This window comes from Lactuca serriola, chromosome 3 (genome assembly GCF_051521515.1).
Source record: "Lactuca serriola cultivar US96UC23 chromosome 3, Lser_US96UC23_V15, whole genome shotgun sequence".
Classification (NCBI taxonomy): Eukaryota; Viridiplantae; Streptophyta; class Magnoliopsida; order Asterales; family Asteraceae; genus Lactuca; species Lactuca serriola.
In genome coordinates this window covers 135,786,432-135,800,427 of record NC_136410.1, presented here as the reverse complement: position 1 = coordinate 135,800,427, position 13,996 = coordinate 135,786,432, and the positions used below count along the sequence as shown (strand labels likewise).

Here is a 13,996-nt window from a genome sequence, read left to right as displayed (position 1 = left end):
GTTATAACTCGGATTTCGGCATTCTTTATATATCCAGAATCCTTGTCATGACCACTAAAGCTTAGTTAAGATTATTCATTCTAAATAATCTTTTATCAAAAAGTCATTTTTGATGCTTATCGTCTCTAAATTGATTATCCCGAATCTACGGGTGTTACAATTATCTCCCCTGAGGATGATTACGTCCCGGAATCATCAACGAAATAGGACTTGTGTAATGATTCCTTACGTTATCTCTTCATCCTAGGTAATAACCGTAACTTCTATTTTTCCTCGAAAGAGTATCTAACTCTTGGACTTCTCAATAGCAGGTAGTTGCTCAATCATGTGTCTGCTCTTCGTATTATGTTGTACTTTCAATCGTAACCTTCGAGTTACAAAATAAATCCTTATTGAGGTCTCCTTCTTCTTCTTAGGATAAGTACTTTCCCTTATCTATTGTAACAGACCAATGGGTCATGTTCTAACGACCTCTCATCGTATGAAGCAACGTTTAGACTCAAGTCTCCTAGAGTCAAATTACATAATGGAATATACCTTCCCTCATATTCCAATGTGATATAATCATATTTTAGCATGTAGCATCTCTAGCGACAAACTTCTTTATCAATGAGTGTGATGTTATCGGTCGCATTGATTTCAATCTTCTGACCTCAGTCAAATGATACATCAAACGTGGTTCTCCGAACCACGTAACAAACTCATCATAGTCGGACTAAATTTGATATGACCACTAGGGTCAGAATATCAATCATCTTCTTAGTCATTACCGAAACAATGGTAACGACATACTTGAATAAAAAACGGAATCAATCACTAGCTTCTTGGTAACCTTGTGACTTTCCCTGATCCAAGCGTGAGTCCTATGCTTCCAGTAGTATAGATCTCTACTACTATTCACACCTACTCATACTCGTCCCAAGTATTGTCTCACAGTCCCCATGTCCTAAAATCACCTAACAATTTAACGCATACGAATGTGGCTAATTGATCATAAAATTTTCCTAGACCCTACTAGGACTTCTTTCATGCTTATCTTCAATCATTAATTCTACTTCAACTTGGTTGGTGATGGAAATTTCAGACGATGGGAAAACTTCAAGATTTACACCAATCGTTCCACCATCCTACCAATCGAAGGTGTACTTCAGATGTACCGTACTCCTCTAAACGTTCCGTTATTTTATTAGACATAAACTAAAGGCAAGACACCACTCTTACGATATCTTCCGATAGGTGTCATTCACTATCATAATCCTTTAATTTCCTCTATTTACTCGATTATCTACGAGTCTTCACCATAACATTTTGTACACCCAAGTAGACATTTAGTGTACCGGGCGAGAATTTAAGATATGAAAGCTTTATTTACGATAGACGTATAAATCTCCTTATCACTCTGAAACGTTTACATGCTAGTTCTAATACCGTAGTTGTACGCTTAGAATCCTAAACACATAAGGTTTCCAGACCCGGTCGACAACAGACCATAGATCTGAACAAATAATATCATATATGGCAAACATATAACATTTAGCACATAAAAGCATTTTAGGCAACTATCCTAAAATATATACTAGTGCTCGTGTCTTAAAATATAGTAGACACTCATCACACAATAATCGCTTAGCATTCTAAGTTTATGTCTAGAAATCCTACAAATTCCTAGTTCGCTTGAACTAATGCTCCGATACCAACTGTGACATCCCCAATTTTACGGCCAGAAGGGACCGATTTGTGTATGCTTTGTTTTAACATCAGAGTAATCTTTTAAAGAAAACAGTTGTGGAATTTGTTCCCAAAAAAATATGATAAAACTTTATCAAAACATTTCTAAAAGAGAATGTATTTTTCATTAAATAATAAAACCTCGGGATGTCATGTTCCGATAAGAACCAAAAACCATAAACAGTACAATTTAACCTTACAACAGTTATTTACAACTATCGGTCTATAATCCAAAATCTCTCGTCAAGTCAACCAACTTATACTCTTGTGCCATTACCTATAATGCAAAGAAAACTGAGTGGGTCAGGCTTGGGAGCCTAGTGAGCATATAGGATTTTCGACCCACAATAATATAATTATTATATTCAATCATCAATCAATTAATCCAAATTACCCATCCCCATTATCTCCTTTATTTCTTAAGGATTTACCCTAAGAATCAACTATCATTTATTCATTTAATTCCTAAGGATTGACCTAAGGAATTGACACAAAGTCCACCACTGCCAAGGTCCTCAAATTACAACCGGTAAACACTTAATTCAACATACGTAACGAACACCTAGTTCTAACACTCCTAGTGAACACTAAATTCAAAACACCTGGTGAATACTTAGCTCTAAAACACTTAGTGAACACACTCAGTTCAACAACACCAAGTGAACACATCTAGTTCAAAAATACTTAATGAACACAATCCTCTAATGAACACATGTTTCAAAAACACCTGATAAACACATAGTTCAAAGCATCTATTAAACACTCAGTTCGAAAATACCTGATGAACACATAAGTTCAAAACATCTAGTGAACCCTTAGTTCGAATATACTTAATGAACACGTTGAGTTCAAACACCAAGTGAAAACATAGAGTTCAAAATACTTAATGAACACATTGAGCTCAAAAACACCAAGTGAACACATAGAGTTCAAAAATACCTAATGAACACATTGAGTTCAAAAATACTTATTATTTCATCTCACATCAACTATTTCATCTACCCATGTTCTACCCAACATATTTGTCGATGCAAACACATATACAGTTTAAATCTTTTAAAACCTATATAAAACATTATTTCAACATCCATCTCAAGTAAACAAACAATGTATAAACACATAGCACGTACTTCATAGCAAATACTGCATGTCTATGTGTTAGAAGAAAGTAACTAGACACTCGCTTGATAATACGATGATCAGACAGCACTACGACTCTAAATGTTGTATTCTTCGTTGAAACCGGGATGCTTCCTTGAAAATTGAGCCTCTCGCGGGCAAAGTTTCGGGTCGGAAACTTTACTTCTTGGAATCTTCGCGGCTTCGAGACTTGCTTCGGGGGTCAGGATTGATAACGGGCCTTCGGGGATATAGCTTGCACGTAAAACAAGGTAATACGGGTGAGAGAGAAGAAATTTGGCAACCAAACTCGGCTGCCCTTGTGATCTATTTATAGGGTGAATCTGGTCTCGAACGCGGCGCGTTCCCTGAATGAACGTAGCATGTTCCCGAACGCAGCGCGTTCCACTGTGCGTCATGGCTTACGAACTTCAGACTTGCGACGAGACAGGCTCTGGGCTCCGAACAGGGGGTGTTCCCTATTTGAACGCGGGGTGTTCCCCTTTTGGTAAGCGTGCCTCGTACTTCAGAAATTCATATCTTTCGCATATGAGCTCCGTTTTCGACGTTCTTTATATCTACGCGAAGGTGACATTATGCTCTACAAATCTCGTTTAGATTCCGTCGGCAAATTTTGAATTTATTTTTATTATATTAATTTTACTAGGCCAGGACAAGAAAACTCCGTTAGAAATTCATAACTTCTTTATCTGACGTCCGTTTTCGTTTGTCTTTCTTTTGTTGTACTACTATCAACGAGATCTTCGATCCTCGTTTAGATTGTTTCGGCTAGAGACCACTCGATCTCATATTCGAACTTTGGGTTGTATACCGCTAAGCTGAAACTTAGAAAAATTATAACTTCCTCATACGAAGTCAGATTTGGACGTTCTTTTTATGCACACTCTCGGTTTAACGTATTCTATGACTTTCGTTTATATTGTTAAAGCCAAATATTGTTCTATCGTAAATTAACTATTTACGTCGCGCTGTGTCCTGCCGGTTCTGTCGCGAAACTTCGATAGGTCATAACTTCTTTGTTATAACTCGGATTTTGGCATTTTTATATATCCAGAATCCTTGTCACGACCACTACAACTTAGTTAAGATTATTCATTCTAAATAATCTTCTATCAAAAACTCATTTTTTATGTTTATCGTCTCTAAATTGACTAGCCCGGATCTATGGGCGTTACAAAGCTTTAAGCCTACAACTAGCATACAAATGATATAAACTACATAAAATACTAGTTAGAAGTTTACCTCTTCGTGTAGCTTGTAGAACTTGATGAAATAGTGTAGAAGCCTCAAATGGAATCACAACACATCATGGACAAAGGTGGAATTTGAGAGAGAATCCTAGCCTCACCAAACCGTCCATATCCTCCAAGAATACCTTAGTGGTGATTTGGGCTATGAAGTGACATATTTACATGTAGGATTCCAAAGGTTATGGGTTAATCCAAACCGATACCCATGGGTTTTATGATATATGGTTCATGTGGCCCAACTCTTTATGTATCCATACATAAACTTATTCCAACATGGATCATAAGTCCAACACATATAAATATTACTAATTACCATAATTAGTCCCCATAGATTTAATTAGTCTCTTTTGATCACTAAACTAATTACAAATTAATTCTCGATCAATACTAATTAAAACATATGATTTCATATTAATATATTATAACTTATAATATATTAATAAGTCATATATATAACCTTCTCTCAAGAATCTATCCTAATAAATTGTCCTGATAATATGCAACCCAAATGGACCATGCTACTCTCGGGTCGAGTACATACCAATAGTAGTTATGCGCTTAGACATCTAATCCAACAATTCCATCACGAGGATGATTGGACCCATAGTATGTTGGCATTCAAACCCAATGGTTGAGGACCTGGGGTATTCCATCCCGAGGATGACTGGACCCATAGTATATTAGCATTCCAACTCAATGGTTGAAGGGCCTGGGGTATTCTAACCCGATGGTTGATTGGGCCCAAAGTATGGTGTTATTATAACTGTGATATTTGTTATGTATTATTATTTTTGGGGAACTCACTAAGCTTTGGGCTTATAGTTTTGGATTATGTTTCAGGTACCTCAGAGGATCGCGGCAAGGCGATGGCATGATCGTGCACCTCCTCATGTTTTGATTTTATGATTTTGGGATTTCTCTAATGTGAAACTTATTTTGAATACAAATTGTAATAAATGATGGTTTTGTTGTTGTTTAAAAAGTTTAAAGTTTTCAAGAATTTTTCGAATATTACATCAATTCAACTAATCTACTGTACTCAAACATTTCACCAAAATGGAAAAATCATACCTTGATGTGAAGAGGATAACAATCCTAACAACCCACCATCTCTAGCTTCTCGTAGCACCATTTGGACAACAAAATCGCCCCTTGAAGCCCCCAATCGATCTCGCCATAAAAATGGATCGAATGAGCTCTTAACGTGTTAAAACATTTTTTTTGAGTGCTATAACTACCTCACGACATTCTATGCACCTTGTTGCGACGACCATTTCACCTAAGGTCTATGGCTTCCATGTAATTGCCACATTGTGGCCACCTACTTGCCATATCATGGTATTCTTTCTTAAAGGCATCCTACTTTAGCCACCGTGTTGTGGCGTCCATACTCCATGTTGTAGGGCAAAGTACATTTCCATATCTATCTTATGAAGAAGGCTACGTCCGAACCCTTTTTCACCACTTGCCGGGCCACATAAATCTATTCACCGCACCGCAATTCCAGTTTAACAGCAGCCCATTGGGCTGATTCCATTCCAACTTTGGGACATTTTTGTCCTAACTTCTAACTTTACTATCCACACGAAGGTGGGAACATACTCTACAAATCTATTAAGTCGTATCTTAATGATTTAATACGAGTCTTAATCTATTAAGTCACAAAGTTGGCCTAAAAAGTATAAAATACCCATTTAACCCTTTTGACCAGTAATACATCTTCTTATGCATTTTTTTTTCTTGAACTTACTCATTTAAAATCTTCTAAGTGTTTAAACTCTTTTTAACCATTTTATGAAGTCATAACTGCATAATCTCATCTCTTTCTCATAGTTGACCATTTTGTCTTTATGGTCAAAATTTAACTAAAAGCCAATTTTCTCTAAATTCCAGGTTTTCACACCAATGATGCATGTTAATGTGAGTAGTCTATTTTTTCACATTCATGTGTTTGGTCCTAGGTGTCACAACCTGATCGGTGATCGTTATATATGCAATCTTTTTATTCCACTATAAATAGAGGTGATTAGAGAATAATCTTAACGGTTTTATCAATGGTAGTGTAGCTAATGATGGTATAGATGAGATCATAAACACTAGAACTTATGTGTGTTTGTAATTATTATGTTTTGCATGACATTTTAGTTAATATCGCTATATTTGTTCGACAAATGGCAACTCGACAACTACTAGTTCAATGCGGTTGATCGCCTGAAAAGACCAGCTAATCATCATTGGCTTGGTCAACCTTACGATAAAAAACCTTGATGCCTTATTAATGGAAAGGTTTTCAAAACTATGAATCTTTATTATCTTCTCCTTCCATGATAAGTACATGTCTAAGGATTCTGTTTCCGATGTCTAAGGATTCTGTTTCCGACACTCACGCAGGATTCTTTCTATTGGGGCATGCATCACTTTGGACAAGCTTTACTTTACCAACAGATGCATGACTTGGAATTTAATAGCTAGCACATTGTGGCATGAGAATAAGAGAAATCTATTGCATAATTCAAGTAAAAATGCATCCGTTATTTTCATTTTTATATGGTTGGGTATGACAGATACAATGTTGCTTCCTAAGTTTATTAAGTTTTGGTATAATCGATATATGTTTGCATGAAAATTTCTTTTTCTTTATGAAACCTAGACCCAAACATCATGATGATGATAGTGATGAAGACGACAAGATCATAGAAATGGTTACTTCAATCTCGACTGCCATGTAGGCGCCACATAGACAACCATAGCGCATAGGCACCATATAGTTATAGACATCCAACTCAAACCCAAAACAAATTAGGCGTGGAACAACAATAGCCACTAAACATGGCAAATTTTAGTAATACTAATTTTCGCATGTTAACTACTCATATATATATATATATATATATATATATATATATATATATATATATATATATATATATATATATATATATATATATATATATATATCATTGACCCCATACAATTTACCTAGAAATCCAAATAAGAAAGTGACCCAACTATGTAACATTTAATATCTTTAAACATAAAAGTAAGGATAAATAATTATAAAAAGGCAACCAACTATTTGTTATATGTCCCTTACGATATTCCAAAAGTCGCATTCTACATCTCTAGACAGCCTTTGACTTAAATACTGAAATACATATCTTTAGATGTTACGAAAAGATAGTAATATTTTTACTATGACTATATCCAATTACCTTATTTTATTAACTAAATCAATATACAAAACATTCTTCTTAAATAGAGCATATTCTTATATTATAGTAAGTTAAACAAGCATTGGGTATTTGAAAGAATTATTCAATTATATAATATAATGCGAACTCTTTAGTTTGTTTAATTAGAGATATTAAAAATATATCACCGCCCAACTTTCTTTCTCAGTGACCACCGGTGATCTACAAAACTCGCCGGAATCCAAAGTTCCGGCACAACATCTTCCCTTTCTATCAAACAAAATGGGAAAGCTAAGAACAAAATTACAGTATATCATACTAAAAATAGTATCGATCGAGTTAATCAGTTAAATAAATTCAAAATTTGCAGGTTTTCATCTCCTCTTGTTCCTGGACTGTAATTACAATCTCGTAAAGCACCATCCAACCACGTCGTAGTCACAGAATCTTCGGAGTTCATCGACGGGCTTCCCAGTCGCTGATTCTCCGGCAGTCGTTTTTCCTCCTGAAAACTCTGGTTTAAACTCAGATCAAGATCCTGTAACTGGGTCATGTTAGATTGCATCTCACAGCCTCGCCGCCGTTTATGTACACTCGATCGTGGATACGCGATTGGATCATGATCATGAAGCTTGAACATGTCAGTACACGTTACGTCTGTTTCCGATGAATCACCGACTCCCGGCATCGCTGGGTGTCCGTTCAGAAGCTCCGGGATTGGCCTTAACGTACCCCCTCGGAGGATCGTCTCAACCGACGCCTGACACACGTGCCAGTTGCCTGTCCATAGTAGCCCGACGGCGCCGTTCACTGGATTTACAGTCCGACCTGCCGCTTCAAACAACAGCGATTGAAACAGAGCTGCAAGCACAAAACACCAAACGATTTATAACATCAGATTCAACACTTATTATGATAAACTAAAACTACACTCTAACACCGAACTTACATTGACGTTGGTGATCAGGAACGGCGGAGATAAAAGACATCAAGCCAGAACGGCCGAAGAATTTGGCGACGAAAACGGTGGCGTGGGCCTGAGCTTCCGGAGTTTGGATCCACTGTAAACATGGTCGTAGAATACAACTCTCACTACATCCTTTTCGTAGGACTCGACATCCATTGCAACTCATCGTTCAAAACTCCAGTGGTGTAGCTCTGGTGATCCACAACCACGTAGGCGATGAAAAGAAGGCTACTTGAGAGTGAAGAAAGGGCAAGATTGATGAAGAAGGAGAATTTGAGGATGAAAATGGGGGGTAAAATGGTGGGATATAAAGGAGATGATCAGAGGGTTTGGGTTAACCATGGTTGAGTTAAAGTGTGTTAGGGTAGTGGGTGGGTGGGTGTATGATGGATGGAGAGAGAGAGAGTGGTTGGGTTTATATTCCAAAGTATTGGGCGAGAGCGGCTCCGTGTTTCCGCGAATGGGTGTTCCACAACCGTTGGATTTAACTTTTCTTTTTCTTTTTCTTTTTTGTGTGTCATGGATTTATGCTGATGGACTTTCGCTTTCGATCAAGTGGATAAGTTTTTTGACCGGTTTTATGTTTTAACAGCAACTACATGTTTGATATTGCATTCCACATTTTCAATTTTAAGAATGTTATAGATTTTAGATAAAGTTACATGAATGATCCTTGTACTTGGTAAAACATATCATATTCGGTCCTTATGAATGTTTATTTATATAAATGGTCATTATAGCTAACATTATTAAAACCTCGTTTTTGTGAAAATAGTTGATACTTTCATTTAGAAAATCAATCTCTATGCATAAGTTACAATACATTTTTTGCAGCTATTATATAACTAATTAAAAATATATTTTATACAGATGAATCAATTTTCTAAGTGGAAATTTAATATTTTTTTACAAAATGTCAAAATTACTTTTTGATAGTATTTTTTTTCTTTTATAAATGGTTTAATAATGAAATAAAATGTCTCCATGTTCTCACTCCATGCCTCCATCCTTCCAAAACCACTATAAAAATCATTGTCTTCCTCTAGAACTATGTTTCTCGTCCTCTCCATCTTTTCTCATATCATCATGTGGACAACCCGTAACCAATTGCCTCCGTCTATGATAGTATCCCCATTCCCTCACATCTCAACTCATTTTGCTCTCATCTTACAAGTAAACCTAACTAACAACATACATCGAGTTTTTCATTATCAACAAAGATCTCGAAACAAACACCAAACTTTTGTACGATACACCTATACCATCGATATCTAGACAACATAATCGGCACCCACACCAATCTCAAAGCCACCTATTTACTCATCGACGTCATGATTATGTAACGACCCAAAAAATAGTGACATAAAAATTTTGTTTTTTTTAGATTAATTAATTGTTAATACATGTTTTCCCAAAAACCAAGGTAACGAAACTTTAACATAATATCATCAAATCAGAGTAATTCGCAGAATACAAAAACATGTGGTGTGTGCCCTGTAATCATCCAGAGCTCTTCCAATTGAAACCCGAAGTAACTGAAACATAAGATGAAAATTGTAAGCACAAAGCTTAGTAAATTCCCCAAAATACCATATAACATATAACCACAGAATATCATGTAACATACATATAGTTGCCATGGGCTCCCCTATGGTCTTGACTTGGAATGCTATGGGCTCCCCCCTATGGTTTGATATCCAAGTGTCATGGACTCCCCCATGATCTTTACCTGGAATGTCATGGGCTCCCCCCATGGTCTGATATCCAATTGCCACGGGCTCCATTCGGGGTCTTTCATGCAAGCATCACAGAGACAACTAGCATACCAAAAAACACATAATGCGTCGGTATTGGTGTCTTCGACCCATGGATATAGTGACGACACTCACCTTGCACTGTTGAATCATACAGAAAACCCTTGGATGCTAGCTGACAGATCCAAAACTACCAATAACAAAAGAATACCCAATTAACAATTGGGTTCCAAACCATAACCACAAGTCCATACCTAGGGTAAAAAGACCATTGTAACCCTAACCTAGCCTTATCCAAAACTATGGCCCAAACTACAATCTAAAAGGCCCAAAGGCCACTTAATCAACCAATGGCCCAATTTTCCTAATTGGGTTGTAACGTCTGGTTCTTGGTACGCATTTATTTAAAAATTATTCATTTTCATAGAGCTACTCGACAAAGGGAGCCCCAGACTCGTCGAGTAGAAATGAGTCTCGTACGTGTGTTTTAAGTTATTTACTCGACGATTCGAGAACCCTCGACTCAGCGAGTAGGTCTGCCATAGTGAAACCCAAATTTCGGGGTTTTTCATCTTATTTAAGCATCTTAATCCCCACCTCTTGGTCTCATTTCCAGCCTCCAAGTCCCAAACCCTAATCCACGAAACCCTAGAGTATTGTGTGAGTGTGTGAGCCATTTTTTAGTGTTCTTGTGTGTTTTGAAGCTTGTATATATGTGATATGTCAATAGTTGAGTGTGGGCGGGGCCCGAATCTCATAGTAGTCAAGTATGGGCGGGGCCCGAATCGCATAGTATTATTTGAGTATAGTTATGTGACTGTTTGATAAGAATAGATATACGTGTTGTCACAATTAGAAATTTGTGTGCCTTGTAACCAACACTTAAACCAAATTATGAATCAAAAACATAAGAGCATGTATGATGCATACTCTATGACAACAAAATTTCAATCAAACATCTCATGCAAGCAATTCAAATAGTCATTAAGCAATTGTAAACCCTAGAAGTTCTTGTTTAAGTCCATTTTGGACTAGGACTTCCTTATTGGGCCCAATGGACCAATAAGCTTCCAATTTGGCTATCTTCGGCTTAGAACTCTTAAATGAGCTCTAATTGGACCCACATCCATTTAATTTAATATCTTAGGCCATATTGGGCCTAGAATGAAATAGATTAATTATATGAACCATTTTGGACCATAATTAACCTAATCTAGCCTAATAAGTCATAAAAATCACATTTATATTTTTTTAGGGCCAAAAATCATCCAACCTAGCTATAACATGGGCTTAAGGGCAAAAAGCCCAAAAACCTCCTCTCACCCTCCCCATTCTCGGCCCAAGCCCAAAAGAATAGGAGAGTTGACTTTGTGAGTATCACCTCACCATTGTTCAAGGGACTCCCATGCAAGAAGACCCAAACATCCATGCACTCACATACTTCCATGACTAGCTAACTCTTTTTCTCCCTCTCTCTTGCTCTCGGTCGAGTTCAAGCACACACACACACAATTCACTCTCCTTTCTCTCAAGAAAACTCTATCATATCTCATCCATATTTCGAGATCTAAGAAGTGTTCAAGGGGATTTTTACACAAAAATCATCATCTAAGGTAAGAAATCTCTTAGATCCTTAAACTAGCTACTTCATTTCATCCAAAAATCACCTCTTAATTCATTCAAACTCATGATCTAGCACATAAGAAGCATTCAAGTTCGAAATCTTCCAAGGAAGGTTGCTAAGGCCGTATTTCATCTCATTTTCTTCCAAAAACCGAAACCACACCCAAAGGTGAGCTTCATACCACCTCTTTTTTCGGTTTTTATAAGTTTTGTGGGGGGAGAATACAAGCAAATGTGTAAATCTATGAGTAAATGTATGCCTTGTGTGATTTTTATGCTTATATGTATGATCTTATGTGATTGTGATGTTTATACTAGCCAAAAAGAACCTAAAAAGCGAGATCTACAATACGAAGAAGGAAATAAGTATAACTTATACCATTTCACACTAATCAAGTCTAGAAAAATAATGTAGTTGGTTAATATGAAACTTTTTGGACTTAAAACCCATTTTTGGGCTCAAAATGCCAAAAATACAAAACTAAGGGGCCCAAAACGACAAAATATAAATTATGAAGGTTGAGTTGAGTCTAAACAGTTTCTAATATGTATTTTCTGAATATCAACACTTTTGAAGGGTTAATAATGTGAATTTTAAACATAAAGGGCCATAATGGGCTTTTCGGCCCAATAAAGCCCCATATTGCGAGATTTTTGAATTATAGGGGCTGAAACTGCACAATTCTGTAAAACTGGGATTACTAGTATACTAAATCTATTTCAAGAGTCAAAAATGATTTTCGAATTAAAAAGGGACCAAAGATGCAAAAATTTTCCATTTTGGGCCAAAATTGTAAAAGTTGCGAAAATGGAGGTTTCAACCGAGAACATTTCATTTTTAAAGGACTTAAGTTGTTTATCAAGTAAATTTGTGCTAAAAATGTCTTTCCAATAAGTTTTGATACTAAAGTGTCAAGAAAAATAGTTTAAGGACTAAAATGGAAATTCTTTTATACACAAAGGGTTAAAAGTGTAAATTTATTCCAAGAAGGGGCTTAAAAAGATAAACTCTAATTCTTAAAAAATAAATCCCTTAAAAAAATACGAGTACTACGTCTACCGGCGAAACGTAATAATAAATACACTTTCAACACCAATATCGTTACCAAATGAATTGATTCGGCCTCGAATCAATAACGAATCAAAAATCAATAAACAATGGTACTTCAATACACACGCGGAAATTTACGAGAAGTTAATACACAATCTTTGGGCACAAAAGTTTCAACTCGTGCTTGTTGGGCCTAGCTAGCCCAATGACATGATCTTTAGGCCCGAAGGGAATGCGCTTACATGTTATTGGGCCTTATATGACCTAATTCCGTGTAAAAGGACTTTCAATAGCTTTATTTTGCTGTTGGGCCCCAAGGGTCCTTTGGTACTGCTAGCAAAGTCGAGAAGTCAAATGCGAGTCGGGCGAAGTGCCTTTCACATTCACGATAGCCTTGAACGACTTATGGAAATAACGGGGGCTTCGTACCCTCCTTTCTCCTCGGTTGTGGGGCTATGAGAAGTCAGGGTGGTTGGATTAAGTGAGTAGTACGGACGACGCCTAAGGGATCGTTTGTATTTGTTAGTTGTAAACTAGTCATTTTCATTAATGCGTGATTATAACGACTCACAACCCATAATTAATCCAATGTCACCTGGAATTATCGAAAACAACGTCGTATCGGAATAACACAAACTAAGACACGTAATTTGATGTATTGGGGAAAACATCGGGTTTTCCCTGGGGAATTCAACACTATTAACTATGTGATGTATACAAAGTCTAACAATTATTCACGTTTACAATAATCAACAAGCATACTTACGGATCTTCACACTTTTTCTTAATACAACCTTTTTTTTAGAAAATATCGGAATTTCTGTGGTTTTCAAAACTATACGAATCATTTCTTTTCAAACCTTACTTATGAACTCACCAACATTTCATATGTTGACGTTTTTCCAAAATACTTGTATTCTCAGGTAACAGGTAAATCGAAGAAAAATGTGTCCAGTTATGTAATGATGTTTGTTTAATTAATATCGAACGTTTTATGTTTTGGAAATGTAATGTTTTGAAACAATGTACTGAATGTAAACAATATCGGTTGTAATATTTGAATGCATGGTGATGAATGATGTTATGATTCATGTATAATCATTGTGATGGTATTCAACTGAGTCACAATAGCCCTCGTACGTTTCCACCGTCTGGTTCGGGGGTGTGACAGGTTGGTATCAGAGCTCTGTTTATAGTGAACTAGCATATCTAGCCACACATTGATATGCAACTATAAACCAAAAGAGGGACTAACACAACTCTGAACAAAACAAGTAAAACATAACAATAAA

At 36.5% G+C, this 13,996-nt stretch overlaps 1 protein-coding gene across 1 annotated transcript; it reads right to left on the bottom strand.

Annotated features, from left to right (window-relative positions):
* Window positions 1-7,437: 7,437 nt before the first annotated feature.
* LOC145093174 (LOB domain-containing protein 37-like) lies at window positions 7,438-8,640 on the bottom strand. Its single transcript, XM_079031246.1, has 2 exons — window positions 8,259-8,640; window positions 7,438-8,170 (listed from the first exon to the last, which is right to left on the bottom strand). Exons 1-2 carry the CDS (start codon window positions 8,440-8,442, stop codon window positions 7,653-7,655), a joined length of 702 nt encoding a protein of 233 aa, XP_078887372.1. The 5' UTR covers window positions 8,443-8,640; the 3' UTR covers window positions 7,438-7,652.
* Window positions 8,641-13,996: the final 5,356 nt, after the last annotated feature.